Below are 17,238 nucleotides of genomic sequence, written 5' to 3'. Positions count from 1 at the left end.
AGCCAAGCTTATGGCATTTAAATGTAAATATGAGTTTTAATCTGAAAAGGCGGGTTGATATATATATTTTCATGTACACATATTTTTTTTATATATAACACTCTTTTCTGATAATTTTTCTTAAAAAAAGACGCCTCTTTTTTTAGCTACATTTTCAAATATATAAAATAAAATTGATAAATGATATTGTTTAGAAACAAAAATATAAAATTTTGAAGCAAACTTTTTGACATCTTTCCATTGGTTTTTTAAACTTCTCAGCCAATGTGTAGTTCCAGAAAATATCCATACCCTCCCTGTGGAGGATCATTGGTAATTCCAAGGGGAGGGGGATCTTAAAGACCAAATTCTTTTTTTAAAAAAAGTTTGAACCGAAACTGAAATTTCCAGAGGGGGAGGGGTTCAAGCCAAAAAACCCTCTGATGGGGTAGTATGGCTATTTTCTGGAACAACATAATCAAGGAACACCTTACAACCGCACATACCTTTTACCAATGGTTACATTTCCGCCTGGCATCTAAAGTGGCCTTTGATTGGCTAAGTCGTAGTCTAACCAACATAGAGATGTCAAGACTTAAAACTTAATGATTGCTTGCTATTCTTATTTCAATCTCAAAGTTGTCTCCAAACACAGTAGTTAGCAAAAACCTTCCACTTCTTAGTCAGGTTGAAGCTACTTTCTAATTGTACTCTTTCCCTATACCAGTAACTGAGATTCTCCATTGATGCATTAAAGCCTGTTAGTGAAAATTTCAAAACCATGCCTACAAGGTTTTCATAGGCTTTCCACTAGTGCATAGCCTAAATTTCAGTTGTCTCCTCTGGTCACTAACAGCTAAAATTGGCTGGTCACTGCAAGGCATGCGTCAATAAGGTCTTCTTTGATTGAGCATTTGGGAAAGATATGGCTGATTGGCTCAAAATCAGCTTTAGTAGCAGGAAGGCTAACTTTTACAAAATACTTTGTGCAGAGAAGCGATGTAATCACCACAAGGAAAATTCATTCCCCTGCATTAGAGGAATTGGAAAAAAAGCTTGAACCAATTTGAAAGCAACGATCCAGTTTTGAAATAAGAATGGTAAGCAATCATGGCCTGATTTACAAATGAAATTCCAAGTCAATTCAAGTTAACTTAAGTGTGGGTGATTGACTTAGAAATCCACTTGCCCAGATAGGCTGATAAAATAAAACTCTTCAGATGCTATCAGTAGAGGTCTCACTTCTCACACGAGGCAGATACTTTGTCTCTGGCCAGCGAATGCATTCCAGACATGCCTTCCTTAGGTCGCGTAGCTGCAGCTGTCAAATGTCCTGCATATAATCTGCTGTCGGCTCTGCAGCTATCTGGGACACAATACCCATCAAAAGGCTTTGTGAATCTTTCTCCTCTCCCACCCCACCCTGGTCCTTTTGTAAATCCACACCACTCTGGGGTTCATTTTCCAAGCTTTTGTCTTCTTTTTTGGCTGAGGTGGGGGTGGGGGTGCAGGGGGGCACACTGGAAATTCTGGTCGTATTTTCATCTTGTTGACTTGTGTCTTCTGGTACTTCATTTGTCTGTCCATAAAGGCAAAAAGAAATGTTAACATTGTGTTCAATTTCTAAAGTTTCTAAAGAGCATTGTGTCAACATTGTCGTAACATTGCATCAACATTATATCAATGTCAATTTCAGATCAGAATGGGTTAAAAGTGTCAAGAAATACTCAAAGCACTTCCAATTTGTGTTGCCCAATCAGAAATAAGCATGAGCGTTCTGAAAGTTGGCATGTGAGCTTCCACATCATGTTACCTAGCATCAACACTGATGAAAACCAGGCAACAGAACAGAAAAGTTTTCAACTGAGTGCTGTAAAGCCTAAACCAAAGCAATCAATCAAAAAAAACCAAAGCACCAATCAATCAAAACTCAAAGCAAATACATGTAGCTGGCAAAAGCATAAGCAAATGTGATGCAAAACTAAAGCAGGTACGAACTACTTTAGACACTCAAGTGAAAACCACTCTCAGATTCTACCAGTGAAGAGAGTAAAGTTTTTATGAGTCAAATGAGTCAATGAGTCATGAGTCATGAGTCAATGAGTCAAATCTTAAATTAGAGTTATAAATTTGGAAATAGTGCTACCCTTACTAACAAATTAAAGCTAACCGCAAGCGAACCGGAGTGGAACTAACCGCAAGCAAACGGGAGTGCAACTAACTGCAAGCAAACCAGAGTAGAACTAACCGTAAGCAATGTGAAGTGCTTGTAAGCTTACTTGTACAAAGGTAAACCGTGAATATTCTTTGTGTAAAAATCAGCTTGACTCATTGACTCATGACTCATAGACTCATTTGACTCATAAAACAGGGGACCTCCAAATAACCAAACAACAAAAGCTCAAAACAAATTTTCCCACCTTCACCACATCCTCAAATGCATTGGCATAAGCACTTTCTGATAATGAACTTGACTCAGAGTACACTCTCTGATTCTCTGAGCTGTATCTTCCTTCAACATCAAGCATGTGACTTGGAAGATTTGCTCCTAAATCTTGCCCTGCTAGGAGGAATTCTTCAGCTTCTTTTTCATGGGCAGGTTCTTTGATGACAGGTGACTGCGGCAGGGCTGTTCCTGTTACCTCAGGATTATGCATTTCTGGTAAAACCTGGTTAGACTGGTCTTGTGAAGGTGCGGCTACTGTTTCGGTGGGCAGTTGTTTTACCGTGCTTCTTGATTCTTCAACAGGTGAAGCACAAGGAGCTGGAGAGTTATCAAAGTGCACCCTGCGATTTACCTTGGGTCTGTTGGAAAATGAAACACTCCTTATTTTGAGGAATAAGGAACGTACAAGTTTTGGTCATGGATAGGGGCGTGTTTACATTGGGTGTCCTATCCCACATGCTTACTTTTTTATCTCTGAAGAAGTTAAAAAAGACATTAACTGAGGAAGAAAAAGCACCTACTTTGGTTTTGTTTTCTTCTTGTGGGGTACTCCAGTTCCTTTGCCAAGACTCCTACATTAAATGTAGACAATAGTTACATAAATATATTAACAAAGTCTAAGATGATGTATTAGCTGTCCAATACCCATCAGGAATCGTTTTATATAAGTTGTCAAGTGTGTGATTAATAATTTACTGTCAATTATGTTTTACAAGAAACCGCTTCATTACAGAGGGCAGGTTAACAAGAATAACAAAAACCATTAAATTGTATCAATGTACATCAATAACATTTCTCATATCATTAACACTGATGATGACCTTAGAGTCGAAAACGTTTTGTTTTTAAGATCTTTATAACTTTTTATCCCTTTTTAGCCTTTTTTAAAATTATCTTTTTGAGCAGCATTATGACAACATTTCTCATATTCATTACTCAAAATGTGGCCATCAATAGAGAGAAATATTACATAGAGCTTAAAGCCAGAATGGTCACAGCACAGTCTACATTGTCAGTGAAGTGACTTACATGATCTTCAGAGGCCATGTTTCAGGCCACTCCACAACATAATTTAAAGAAGTTGGTTGGAATGCTAAGGTTCGTCTGCTGTATCCAAAGGGATTCATGCTGGTGTTATGACTGTGACGAAGATTCTCCACACCTGCTGACTACAGAACAGAAAAAAGACAACTTTTTTTCTAGCAAGTTATAAATGGGGCTTGGATTTTAAAATGCAGTCTAGCCAATAATAAATTATTGGCTTGACCTTACTGACTGTTAGGATCAAACCTCAAGAACAGATGCAGCATTCTTACATAGGATTAATGTTTAGCAGATTTCAGTTAAGCATAAGTTCATTTGATGGTCACTGGTCACTTATTGTATGTTGGAGTGTTATGGAATTTTGGAATTTTTTTACAACTTGTACAACTCTGTAAGCTTTACTCCTCCCAATATAACAGATGATCGACAGATGCCTATGGTGTTAAGGTTTGACCAGAATTAAGGTCATATAGTAAATGAATGTGGGAGGCGCGGTTCGACTCCGGGGCGCTGCGTTGTGTTCTTGGGCAAGACACTTTACTCTCACAGTGCCTCTCTCCACCCAGGTGTATAAATGGGTACCGGCGAATTTATTGCTGGGGGGTAATCACTGCAATGGACTGGCATCCCATCCAGGGAGGAGTAGCAATACTCTCAGTCGCTTAATGCTACGGAAACCGGGATAAGCTCCGGCTGTATGGGCCACTTGGCGCGGACACAGAATTAACCTACCTTTTAGAAATGTATTACTAACAGTAAAAAGAGTTAACCATCTTATTGTTCTAAATAGTAGTAAGCCTTGTTTTGTTACTTATGATACTTACAGGGCTATCAGACCAGCCACTAAAGGAATAACCCAGTCTGTCTTGTTTGACGGCGGCTGTCATTCCTTGTGATTTGATAGGAGGAAAGGTCAGGTTAAGCCGTTTGTCTGCTTTGGCCTGCATGTACAGTGATGTCTTGTGATCACTGTCATCAACGGCTCGCTGCAACCCAGCATTCAACCTGCAAATAAAAAAAAAACAGCTTTAAAAGGACAGGTGGAAATAAAACAAGTTTGTGGCTGAACTTTTCAGTCTATATTAAAGTACTATCCCCTTTGCTCCTCCATGGAGCATAGGGTGCCTATAGTCCTCTTCCACTTGCCACAAATTATTCTGGGCTCAGCATTCCATGTCGCTCTACCATGAGCCTATCTGTTGGAGGTGTTGTCCCCTTTGCCTTCCCTTGTGGGATCCAGAAGAGAGCTCATCTGGTTATATTTTCACATCATTTCCTTGGAGTGTGGCTATTTTTTTTCATATTTCCTTCTAAAAGAAAAACTGCTATCATCCAGAGATCTACATTTCTGATGAAATTTGGCCAAATTCTCAAAGTTTAACTGATTAAATCATTCAGTCATAGTTGCCATTCAAATACTGCAGTCAAACACCCCTGTACAACAACCTCAAAAAGGCAACCACAAAGAGTGCTTGACAAAATGGTCGGTCACCAACAAGGTCTCATTTGAATTACCATACATGTGCACATTTTCTATAAATAATTTCTAAACAGTGCTTAGATGTGAATGTTTCTAACATATTTTACAAGCGCATATTTTAAACCAAACTAAAGATGTAAAGTCTGACCTTCGGTGAGCTTTCTGACGAGCAGCTGACAGGTCTGGGAAAAATGGAGAGCTTTTGCTTGACACAGAGTTTGCTTCTGAATTAGTAAATTAAGTAAAGAAAAACAATATTACTTATACTTAGACAAATGGAAATAGAAATAAATAAAAAAATGCTATATAATTAGAAGAACTTAGCTAGTGATACTACTGCATCTTATAACACATTTCCCATGGCAGACGTTCTATTACAGTCAACTCTCTCTATAGTTAATGGACACCTTTGGGACCACCATTTGGTGTTTGTAACAGAGAAAGTCTGTCATGAATAGCGAGAGTTATTTTCAGTAAGTCTTTTTTGCTGGGACTTCATCTCCTGTCTGTAATAATGGGGTGTCTGTAATAGTGAGGTGTCCGCAACGCGAAAGTGGACTGTAATAGTCATAATTGCAAATAATTACATGTAAGTAATCCCTAACAATTTGACAAATTATCCCAACAATTCACCTGAATCCATTTATATACAAGTGCAAAGCAGAGAAAGACACTGCATGAGTTTCAGTTATTTACACCGGGAATGAGTAAACTGAGAGGAATATAGTGCTCTGTTTCAAAACTAAATATAAACCCAAGGGATTTATATTCGGGATAGCTTATTATTGGAAGGATTTTTGTGTCAAACATTTTGGGGCTTAGTTTTATCCCCAGGGTTTGTTAAATGGAATTTTACGATATATACTGCTTGGTTAAGCTAAGAAACAGTTACTCTGATGTTACCTACCACTGAATGGATGTACCATTGGCAGTACATCTTCATTTGCTGATTTGTGGATGTCAGTTCTTGAGTATAAAGACAATCCTGACTGGAGGGTCAAAATAAAATACAAATGAAGGGTCACTTCAGGACTGTCTTGTCTACAATCATACCCACCAACTCTCCATCATGTATCATTATTTACACAAGCTGACTATATGAGCTTTACAACTATGGTTCAGTCTCTAACTTCAATATTTTTCATGTAGAACAATAACTCATGGCTGGCTTAAAAATCTGGACTAGTAAACTTAAAATGGTCTAGTATTGAAAAACACATAAACTTGATTCATTTTGAGAAAAGTTTAGACTGATCATTTCCATGGTCTGATCTACCGGTAAATCTTTACATTAAACAGTTAAGCCAGTTAATATATTAAGCACCGCTGTATACCGGTATTTCTACAAGTTGAGCTGGATTTTCACAAAATAAAAAAATGTATTTATTAGTTGCTATTGACCGAGTGTGAGGGTGCAGACATAATGAATGGATCGGAGTGTGTTACTTCTCTGTTTGTGTGTAACAGGTTAAATTTCTGGTCAACTAATAAACAAAAAAAAATTCACAAATATTTTATCTAGTACATGACATCTGGACTGACCAAGCTTGATCAGATCAGAATAGAATTATAGGGAAGCTGCTAAAATGGCCTGTGTGTATGAGCAGTCCAAAGGAAATTGAGGGATACAAATCAGGCGTGGACAAAATGATGACCGTTTCCCGATAACAGAAACGCCAAAAGCGCGAGTCTCCAGGTCTGGGAACATGCTCCCCTGACGAAAAAAAATTAGATTTTGACTCCCTAAAGTGCCATGTCTGGGCATTTTCGGCCAGGATGATAACAAATAATTATTATTTGTTTTTGATTGTTTATTAACATAATAAACACTAAAAATATTTATTTGTAAAATATTTGACCAATTTCAGTAATACGGTGGAAACCGGTCTGGATCCGTGCCTGCAAATAAAAAATGGCTCACTAAAAAAAAATGTTGAACAAATGAATGAATGCTCAATTTGAATTTTGCCTCATAAAACGAGTGGAAAATAAATTTCACACAAGTATCATCATTATAAGGAATTCGCTTATACCTGAACAGTTTTGAATATTATGCTTGGCCAGTTTTGAATAAAAAGATAATACTTTTATGCTCCATATCCTTCAGACCCTTTATGCAAATGCATATATGTAAATTGCTCAGAAAAATCATGGGTGTTTACCATTTACAAAAAATTTCCGGAAATTCCGGGTGGGATGTAAATGGAACACGACTTTTCGGTTCGTCCCACTGGAAAATTCCCGAAATAAACGGACAACCTGAAAAGGTAGTCCCGTTTTCCCGGTGGAAACTTCCCAATGGAAATTCGTGTTCCATTTACAGATTTCTCGTCTTTCTCACTAGTCCCAAGCCTTTTTCACCGCCGGGTCTCACGGCTCCTCAACTGAAATGGCGGGTCAGTCTGACTTATGTAAGTTCTTCATGGTTGAGTTTTCAGGGTTAAAACGAGTGCTCTACTCAAGTATTTGCATCAGTTATACAAAATATACTGCATCACGATAAATGGTAGGTAAAAGTTCTGCCTGAAGCCAAGCTTTCTTTGGGCAAAGCAAGTATATTAAATTCATCGATCGAATATGCTGACAAAGAACATTCAAAATAGCGTTACTATTCAGTATTGTGGCACAGGTAGCGTCTCATGAAAGTTGCAGCCGCTGCAAGGATACTTATTTCCCCATAATCTTTTGAATTTATCAGATTTTTCTTGTCAACTACGAACTTTATGATTTCATTCATCACGGCACTTGAGTATAAACATCTTTATTTCGCGGACGATTCGAACAGAAACTGAACAGAGAGCAGAGAGGAGCCTGTGAACGAATGAGACCCGTCTAAATGGAACGCACTCTTCCCAACGGAAATTCCCAACGGAAATTTTCCGAAATTTTTTGTAAATGGTAAACACCCCATGTTTCTATGGCCACTAACCGTAATCTAATCCCCTGTAATTTTCTTGCAAGATTGACTTTTACAATTTGCACTGAAGTGCTCGATTCTTCAACGGAAATTTGACCGATAAACATGCAGAAATTATGCGAACAATTAAAAAAATCTAAAAGATTTATTTGGGTTCGGGCTTATATCGAGTAAGCTTATTTTTCTTCGGAAGGGTAAATTATTTATGATGTCTGGAGCAAAATAGCACAGCGAGACTGCAATACAAAGAACTCGCACTCCAGGGATTATAATTGATTATGACGATAAAAATAAAGATAACAATATCTAAAGCACGTAATTATAGGATTTTTTATATTTTACCTTGCTTTGCTTTTCATCAAGTCGAGCCAAGATTTGCTTGACGGGGTCAACCTTTCGCCTTTGCTGCATGGCGAAAATGAAACCGCAAAATATTGATTTAGCACAGAATTCAAGAGGAAAACAAACTAGCTTATTAAAACAAGAAGCGTTATTGCTTAAGCGCTAAAAAGAAACACACTCTTACCTTCTTATAAGCTATCATTTGATAGCCTTTAGAAATCGTAATTTGTTCTTTCTCCTCCAAGGAAAGTTGAAGTTGTGGGGACGAACCACAACGCCGCGATCACGAACAGATTTCGCATGCCAACTGCTCTCCAATTACTGAATTTTTTTATCTACGTTTTTGTCTTCTTTTAAATCGCTTGTACCCGCTTATCAATCATCTGGTTACCTCATGTTTTCTAAACACGACTGAGAAAAGTTCAAAACAACCCCTGGAGAGAGAAAAATTCGCGATTGTCTGAAGAAGACTGAAGTTTGAAGCGAAACAAAAGCGAAACACAATCCACGAATGAATTGCGCGACAAGGGGCTAGCCAATCACATTTCATGGTTATCAATCACGATCAATTTTTGCGGGAAAATGAGCGTCTGTAAATATTGTAATTACCCAAAGAACAAATATATAATCAAAATAATCCTAAATTTAGAAATTTTATTCGGAAATGAGACACCAGTATATTGATATATTCTCAGACTTCAATCCAATTACAAAGGAATCGAAGGCAGCTGGAATACAATGGTTTCTGTTTTCATTATTTTCAACATTTGAAAAAACCGAGGTAGACAAGTATATAAATGAATAGACTGAGTCTTTCTTATGTACAGTAAACTTAAAAACATACATATTAAAAACAATCCCTGAGCTGAATATTTCTTTATCCTAATAATTTCTTTTGCTTGATGGTCAGACAAAACAGGGCTAATAAATTACCATGAAAAATGCTTACACTCTCAATTCATCTTGGCAAGAGTCAATGTCCAAGATTTGACCACCGTGTTACCCTGGGTGCCGGAGGCTAACCGCCGCCTTTCCTGGGCAGTTTCAAGTTTCGGTTACCGGTAGGTCTTTGTGACCCACAAAAAGCTCGTAAGCAAAGTATACTGCCATGCAGGAGAAAAATCCTCTTGTACCCAGGGTACTCATTTGTTTTGTTTTTAATGTCCAAAACTTCAAAACAAGAAGCTGAGGCATAGCAGTGACACCACACAGATCACAACAGGGCTATGTAATCAGTACCCAATTTTTTAGATAATTTGAATTTCAGGTCTTTGCCTTATGTTGATGAATAATTGAGTACAAGAGGCCATTAAAGAGAAGACTTCAATCTACAGTATGTTGGTCTCCCAGGATTTTATGCTGTAATTATTTCCCCAACCTTATGTCTGGGTCCTAAGATAGCTTTGGGCTCCCCAATTATCTCGATAAAAATAAAATAAGTCCCTAATATTTCAGTATGTATATTAAAAATTACAATTTTGAAGTTTTAGGGCTTTATTGTATCCCTTCAGGACTACTACCGGTGACCGGTACCAACGCTTCAAGGACATTGAATAAACTTGAATAATTTCCAAGTAGCTATAACATCACTTAGCGCCGCTGAATCTGGGGGGAAAATCACTTGTGAGAAACTTCAGTCACTTCAAATATACTTCCTCTGAAGTTTAGATAGCTTGCACAGAAATGTGCACTTTTGATACTTGTAGATGCCATGTGAAACAAGGGAATGGTTACCGTAGTAAATGAAACACTGTAATAAGAAATGTCTCCGAATTTTGCAAACTTTATCACCAAGATTGTCACTACACAATATAAGTTTGTGTAAGTGTTGCAAACTAGTAATGTTGTCCCTGACACCAAGAGAGTTTGTAGGATCATAAAATCTTGATTTGTCATCCCAGGCAAATTTGGGAAAAAAAACTCGAGTTTATGATGATCACAAATTCTCTTTGTCTGTTATGTCACTGAGGCTAAAAACTTCTGAATGAATACAAAGATGTCACTAAGGGCCGGCTGCCGGCTAATTTGACCAACTTAAAAAGAACTTAAATCAAGCTGAAATGTCACATAAATACAAAGACTTAGGTGAACTTTTAGAGCTGCCAAAGCCAGAAAGGCCAGCTAAGTTTGCCAATGAGCGGGCTCAGTGTTTCCTTAGCTACATCCCTTTAAATAGAAAATCAATGCTAACCAACATGTAGTTCAAGCATTTAACATAATTTTCACTTACAGAAACTAAATAGACTGTTCACAGTCCCCTTTTTTCTGTGAAGTCATAAAGATTGATCGTTGAGATCAACATGCCGCCATCTTGGTTCTTGAATGCGAGCAAAGACTGGGGAGTGTGCAAAAACCTGTGGGCAGGGATGTGGGGTGTTTATGGCGTGGGGGTGGGGGAGCACTCTCCCCAGTTTTTGCTCATGTTCAGGGATTCAACAATCGATTTCTACAACTTCACAGAAAAATAGGGGACTGCGAATAGTCTAAGAACTAAACAATTTTCATTTTGATTCATCATTATCTATCAACGTTTTGTTGAAATAAAAAACTGATAGAAATGATACAAACAAAAAACTCTCAGACATTCCTTCTTCTAATCCTCATCATCCTCTTGTTCTTTCTCCTTCTCATCATCTTTCATTGATTTCAACTTCTTTATAAGCTCCTTTGCAGGATTAAACATGCCGTTAGTCTGAACACCACAGACATAACACCTTTTGCTTTTTTTGTAATGTTTGAGGGCGCAAGCTTCACAAAAGTAATGTTTACACTTGGTAACAACTGGATTTGTAAATGATTCTCGACAAATAAAACAGGCAAATGGAAGATCATCATCATCATCACTGTCTATTTCATATGCATGTGGATCTTGTTTGCTGTAGCTTCCTTCTCCCCATTCCCGTTCCAGCTGCCAGCCATGTTTGTAGTCACCGCGATCATGCAGAAACTTGCAGCTATCTCCAAAACCACAAAAACCAGTTTCCTTGTAATCCTTACATATGTCTGGTTGATAATCCCAGCGAATTGTCGCACGCAGGTTGGCTGGTGCTCGAATAGGCCCTTGTCTAAAAGCAAAGTATCATAAAAAATGGTTAATGTGATTGGTCTCGTGCACGTAAACAGAAAATGCTATACATAACCAAACACATTATTGCCATCCACCTGAGCAGTGGCCTAACGGTATTTGGTTATTGGCTCCATGACTACTTTGCTCCCTGTTACAGTGCGGCTACTGTAACCGGGGTCACCTAGACAAAGTTAACCAATCACAAAGCAGAACGGAAACAATAAATTTCAGCATTTTTTCCTTCAGCCAATGAAATATCGAGTACAGAACAAAGAAATTTCAACTTCTTCGTTCGCCACGAAAACACATCAATGCTAAATTTTGGCTGTATGGCGCTGGATTTTCAATCAACTTCGATTGCATCCCTTTTGAGCTTGAGTAGTTGTGACAGCACAAGTTGGAAAGTAAATATCAGCGACATTAATGAAAGAGGAGTTCGAAACTGTGTCAAAACAGGGAAAGCAACGGCCGTGCCATATGTCTCCAGACGTAAAAGTGTGTGGCGGAGTTCGCTCGTGACAATTTCAAACAAATTCCTCTACGGCATCAACCGGAGTTTTGGTGGTACCATTTGGAAAATAAATGCACGTAAGGCTAGCAAAGGAAGGCATTCTAAAGTGCATAACGTACCAGAGAAAGCGACGATGACAACATTTTTTTTTCACTTGACACAATAAAATGTCAGTTGAGTAAAAAACAGTAAAATTTCATTTTGTTCACTCGTGAAGCTATTTACTTTATATGTTGAATGGAGCATTAGCTAGCGTTGACGTTTCGATTTAAAATTTGAGTGGTTTCACATGCTGTACGAATGAATGTCATTCGTCATGCAAGTTTGCAAGAATCGATTTGTGAAAGCAGTGAATGCGACGGACGTTTGTTAGAATTTTATTCTCGGGAAAAATAAAACTTAATTGCTGGCTGTTTTAGTTTTTCTTGCAATTGTATAAACAATGCAAGACACAGGATAAATTCCGAACAGGAACATCGGTGATGTTTTCAACACTAACATACTTTGTTCATTTATTTATTTTTATCTGAATTTATTTCTTTTCGAAACAAATTCCTTCACAAGCTTGTCGAGTTGTTGGTCTTGGATGATGAGGAGTGTATAGCGTCTTTGAAATTTTCAAACTTAGCCGCCGGTCAGCTCTCTCGGGCACCTCAACTTTGCTTTAAAACAGTTTAAAATTGGTCGCTCATTTGTACGGCAGAGAAGCTTCGATTTTTCCGAGAAAAGTCCCCACCACCGTTGTTGGTTACATGCAAATGACCCACAAGTTCAGAAGGTCATGCTAGTGGGCTGTGATTGGCGGATTTCGATCCGTCTTGCTCTTTAGCACGTCGAAAGATGGATGAAGTTTAAAGAACAGTTTCACTTGCTAGTTAGTAATGAAAACATTACCGATGTTCCTGTTTGGAATGTGTTCTGTTTTCTGCATTGTTACAATTGCGAGAAAACACTGAAACAGCCGGCTATAAAGTTTTACTTTTTCCGAGAATCAATTCCGCCACACAGTTTGTCCAAACAAACGACCATCGCGTTCACTGCTTTCACAGAGATTGAAATCGATTCTTGCAAACTTGCATGACAAATGACATTCATCTGTACAGCATGTGAAACTACTCAAATTTTAAATCGAAACGTCAACGCTAGCTAACGCTCCATTCAACATATAAAGTAAATAGCTTCACGAGTGAACAAAATGAAATTTTACTGTTTTTTACTCAACTGACATTTTATTGTGTCAAGTGAAAAAAAATGTTGTCATCCTCGCTTTCTCTGGTACGTTATGCACTTTAGAATGTCTTCCTTTGCTGGCCTTACGTGCATTTATTTTCCAAATGGTACCACCAAAACTCCGGTTGATGCCATAGAGGAACTCCGCCACGCACTTTTACGTCTGGAGACATGTGGCACGGCCGTTGCTTTCCCTGTTTTGACACAGTTTCGAACTCCTCTTTCATTAATGTCGCTGATATTTACTTTCCAACTTGTGCTGTCACAACTACTCAAGCTCAAAAGGGATGCAATCGAAGTTAATTGAAAATCCAGTGCCATACAGCCAAAATTTAGCATTGATGTGTTTTCGTGGCGAACGAAGAAGTTGAAATTTCTTTGTTCTGTACTCGATATTTCATTGGCTGAAGGAAAAAATGCTGAAATTTATTGTTTCCGTTCTGCTTTGTGATTGGTTAACTTTGTCTAGGTGACCCCGGTTACAGTAGCCGCACTGTAATTACTGCCCCACAAAAAAGATAGATCACCATGTTATCTGATCACTGTACACACATGGAGATTGTATTGTTAACTGATCAATCAAATCTCTATTAATCTGATACAGAATGTGCACATTCAGGAAATACTATGATTTCCAGTTGAGTAAGGCACAAACAAAGTTTGGTGACGAGGTTTCAACGTTACAATAGCATTGTTGTCAAGGGCAACTTTCTCTGTTTCCATTGGTAACTGTCGTTACAGGTACTGACCGCCATTGTTCTTTTATACAAGGAGGACCTCTTGGGAAACAGAGCAATTTTTTGATTGGCTAATTTCGATCCAAGATGGCGTCAGTTTTAATTGAGCAATTTTTTGATTGTTTAATTTTTGAAATTTCGATCTGAAATGGTGTCAGCTTTTGTCAGCTTTACGAAGCGCCAAATGATCTTTATTTCAGTTCGCGAGTTATTCATTTTGCACTTGAGAAAGATATAATATTTAAAGCTGAAGGAATTCTTAAAGCTGCTAGAAAATCCCTGGAGTTGGAAAACGATTTAATTTCAGTTGAACAGTAAATCTAACGATGAAGGTAAAGTGACGCACGTTGAACATGACGTCAACTCTCAACACAGATCTGTTACCGTCGATATAAAACAGCTAAGGCATAAGATATTTCATTATTTGTTTCTTTTATCGTTGTCTCTGTGTATATATTTTTTTATTTGAAAGCGTAATAAAGTGTTGCTAACGATATTTGTAGTGTTTGTATTTATTTAAGCATCGAGATTGTCGAGCAAGACAGTTACAAACGCAAATTTGTTACCAATGGAAACTGAGAAAGTTGCCCTTGACAACAATGCCGTTGTAACGTTGAAACCTCGTCACCAAACTTTGTTTGTGCCTTACTCAACTGGAAATCGTAGTATGCTTACTGCACCTACATTGTGTACCCCAAGGAAGGTAAAACCACTGAAATGGCCGAAACGAGCGAAACAAAAGAAAATCACCGAAACAAGCAAAACCCATTACCATTATTGAAAGGTAACCGTAAACAGGCTAACTGGAGTGCTAGTTAGGTTAACCGGAGTGCACACTCAGGGTAGCCTGTTTATGGTTAGCTCTCAACAATGGCAATGGGTTTTGCTTGTGTCAGTGACTTTATTTGGTTTCGCTGGTTTCAGTAGTTTCGTTTCATTCGTTTCGGTGGTTTAACTTGTTTCGACCATTTCGTTTCAGTGGTTTGATTTTGTTGTTTCAGGTTTTAGTACATGCCTTTGGTAGGGTACGTTTTAAAACAAGAAATATAGAGCCAGACTATTTTTCATTGAGGTAAGTTAATTGTGAATTATTATTTTCTATACACTTTTAAGGGGGTATTTTGTCCTGGGGGCATTTTAACTGGTTACTTATGAATTACGCAAATGGAAGGAAGTGACCCCCCCCCCCCCCAAAAAAAAAAAAAAAAAAAAAACACCCCCTCAAAGTCTGGACTTGTCACTCTTCACCACATGTACAATAAGCTTACCTGACCATTCCACTGGCAGCATTTCCTTGTGCAGTTCCCTTTTTCTCGTAGAAGGTCATGTAGTTGTTTAATCCTTTATATTGTTTATCATCTTTCTCCTGGTCTTTCTGTTCTTCATTCGTCTTCAAACTTTTCTCAAACAAAGCTTGCGCATCTCGGTCAAACTCTGTATCGATCTCTACAATTGCTGTCGCTCCAAGATCCTCTGGACCTGTTCGCATGGCAGAACGTGTTGATTTAAATGAAACGTCGATTTCATCCTCTTCCAAGTCACGTTTTGACTTTGAACCGAATCCTTCTGTTTTCTGGAACATTGGGTTGGAAATCGACTTCTTTTCCTTCCTAATAACCGTCGTAACATTATCATCTTCGCTGTCCGACTTTTCTACCTTTCTCTTACGCACATTTCGGTTTTTGTTTGCCTTCTTAAAAAAGGTGCAAGTAGGTTTTTTGGACGAAATTTCTTCGTTCGTTTCTGTCGACTCATCCGCCATTTTGATTTATCGGCAACTAGTCTCCAGTCTTTTCAGTTTTCACGGTCAAAACACTCTCTCGTGCCAGTGTCTGCTCGGTTAATATTCATCCGGGAGATTGGGGTTTATAACTCTTTGTTTTGTGTCAGTGTGTGTTGGTTGTGTGTGTATATCAGCTGTATTTTTGTCATTTTCCTTCGTTCTGTACACTTGTTGTGTTAATTTTTTGTTGTATTTTGGCTTTGATGAGTAATTCTCTTGTTGAAATGTCAGTCTTAGCTGTTTATTGTCTTGCCAAGTCAATAAGTGTCTTGTTGTTGTGTTGTTCATGTTTTAAATGTGATAATTTTAGGATTTTTCAAGATACACTTGTTCTTATTTGATCACCACACATCAAGTGTTGTGAGATGACGAGAATTGAGACTAGAGCACCTAAGTTGTGCCGTGATAGTTTCAGAACTATGTGGAAATGATGAACTGGCTTATTGCAAAATTGAAAAGTGATTGAAATAAGCCTGCTTTCTGATCCACACTACAAGACACTCTTTCTTGTAAACACAGGGATGGATAATCAGGGCTAGCAAAGGCCAAAATTATTTGACTTATTTTTTTTTCATGTATTATTTTGCTTTTGCCTGGTTACCTTGACCCCTGAGTCTGAGGATTAATGACACCCGGGGTCCATTTCCAAGAGCCTGCAACAACCATACTACATTATAAAAGTAAGCGTCACCACAACATACATCAGAATATTTTTACATATCATATGTAAAAATATTCTGATGTATGTTGTGGTGACGCTGACTTCATAATATTGACTGGGGGAAAAGGAATTTGTGGAAAATAGGAGTTTGACAAATACTGACAAGCATCATGTGGTGATGATCTCAGACCAAAAAGGCTCAAATTTGCTTCTCCACTACAGAGTAAAGAGTTAAATATTTATATACCCCATCTCAGACTGGAAGTGAAGAGGATGTTATTATTTTTACATGTTCTTTACAATACTCAATACTACATCAACCTGATTTAGATAAGCAGGAAGATACCATAAAATTCCGGTTATAAGCCCTGGGCTGGGCTTATACAACTTCGTAAGGGGTTTTGGGTGGGCTTATAAGTGGAGGGGCTTATATCCGGGAGGGCTTATAAGCATAATAAGAAAAACGTTTCGAAATGAGCCAGGGGAGTGTTGATCGAAAAAACGTTTTTTATAGGGGGCTTATAATCAGATGTATTCTTTTGTTAATAGGTAGATGGGCCTATAACCGGGAGGGCTTATAAGGGGGGGGGGGGGGGGCTTATAACCAGAAATTTATGGTTTATTAAAATATTATGTAATTATTTTACGTAAGCTGTCCACAAGTTTTTCTCTAATCAAGCAACTTTTTTTCCTTTGAGCAACTTTTTGCATTCGGAATGATTTTTAGACCGAAGATTTCCAAGGATATTTGTCAGAGTATTGTTCGAAGGCCATACAAATGTTTCCAAATATTTTTTGAACTTTTCCCAAAATTATTGAAATATGCCGAAGATTTCCGAGAAAGTTCTGACCGAAGATGTTTTAACTTTTGGCTCATGATGATCATTCAGCACTAAAACATATTACAAACTCATCAGCAAATATGATGTCATTGATATCTTTACAATTTTCCTTAGTGAAAGAAATTCTAGTAATCCAAAATGCTTTCTAGAAATCCTACTTTGAAAAGGAAATAAGCATCCCAGGGGGTACTCCCCCTTA

At 38.0% G+C, this 17,238-nt stretch overlaps 2 protein-coding genes across 2 annotated transcripts; both read right to left on the bottom strand.

Moving 5' to 3' along the window:
- Positions 1-1,035: 1,035 nt before the first annotated feature.
- Positions 1,036-8,720, bottom strand: LOC144667152 (uncharacterized). Its single transcript, XM_078528545.1, has 9 exons — positions 8,393-8,720; positions 8,209-8,271; positions 5,857-5,938; positions 5,098-5,173; positions 4,294-4,474; positions 3,455-3,594; positions 2,947-2,997; positions 2,400-2,784; positions 1,036-1,558 (listed from the first exon to the last, which is right to left on the bottom strand). The coding sequence occupies exons 1-9, from the start codon at positions 8,408-8,410 to the stop codon at positions 1,304-1,306; spliced, it is 1,251 nt and encodes a 416-aa protein (XP_078384671.1). The 5' UTR covers positions 8,411-8,720; the 3' UTR covers positions 1,036-1,303.
- A 2,081-nt stretch (positions 8,721-10,801) lies between these two features.
- Positions 10,802-15,534, bottom strand: LOC144628194 (E3 ubiquitin-protein ligase RNF113A-like). Its single transcript, XM_078486258.1, has 2 exons — positions 15,022-15,534; positions 10,802-11,273 (listed from the first exon to the last, which is right to left on the bottom strand). Exons 1-2 carry the CDS (start codon positions 15,513-15,515, stop codon positions 10,802-10,804), a joined length of 966 nt encoding a protein of 321 aa, XP_078342384.1. The 5' UTR covers positions 15,516-15,534.
- Positions 15,535-17,238: the final 1,704 nt, after the last annotated feature.

Source organism: Oculina patagonica, chromosome 10 (genome assembly GCF_052425735.1).
Source record: "Oculina patagonica isolate OP01 chromosome 10, crgOcupat, whole genome shotgun sequence".
In the NCBI taxonomy this organism is placed as follows: domain Eukaryota; kingdom Metazoa; phylum Cnidaria; class Anthozoa; order Scleractinia; family Oculinidae; genus Oculina; species Oculina patagonica.
Note: the sequence above shows the minus strand (reverse complement) of the source record. Positions and strands in the feature narration are given on the sequence as shown.

What these genes read in the sequence shown, in the direction of transcription:
- LOC144667152 (XM_078528545.1), bottom strand. An exon ending in TTGATGAAAAGCAAAGCAAG is followed by an intron (nt 5,939 to 8,208) that starts GTAAAATATAAA and finishes TTGACCCTCCAG; the next exon opens with TCAGGATTGTCTTTATACTC. An exon ending in CATTTGAGGATGTGGTGAAG is followed by an intron (nt 1,559 to 2,399) that starts GTGGGAAAATTT and finishes CTTTATGGACAG; the next exon opens with ACAAATGAAGTACCAGAAGA.
- LOC144628194 (XM_078486258.1), bottom strand. Translation starts at nt 15,515, where the DNA reads ATGGCGGATGAGTCGACAGAAACGAACGAAGAAATTTCGTCCAAAAAA. An exon ending in GCTGCCAGTGGAATGGTCAG is followed by an intron (nt 11,274 to 15,021) that starts GTAAGCTTATTG and finishes CTTTGCTTTTAG; the next exon opens with ACAAGGGCCTATTCGAGCAC.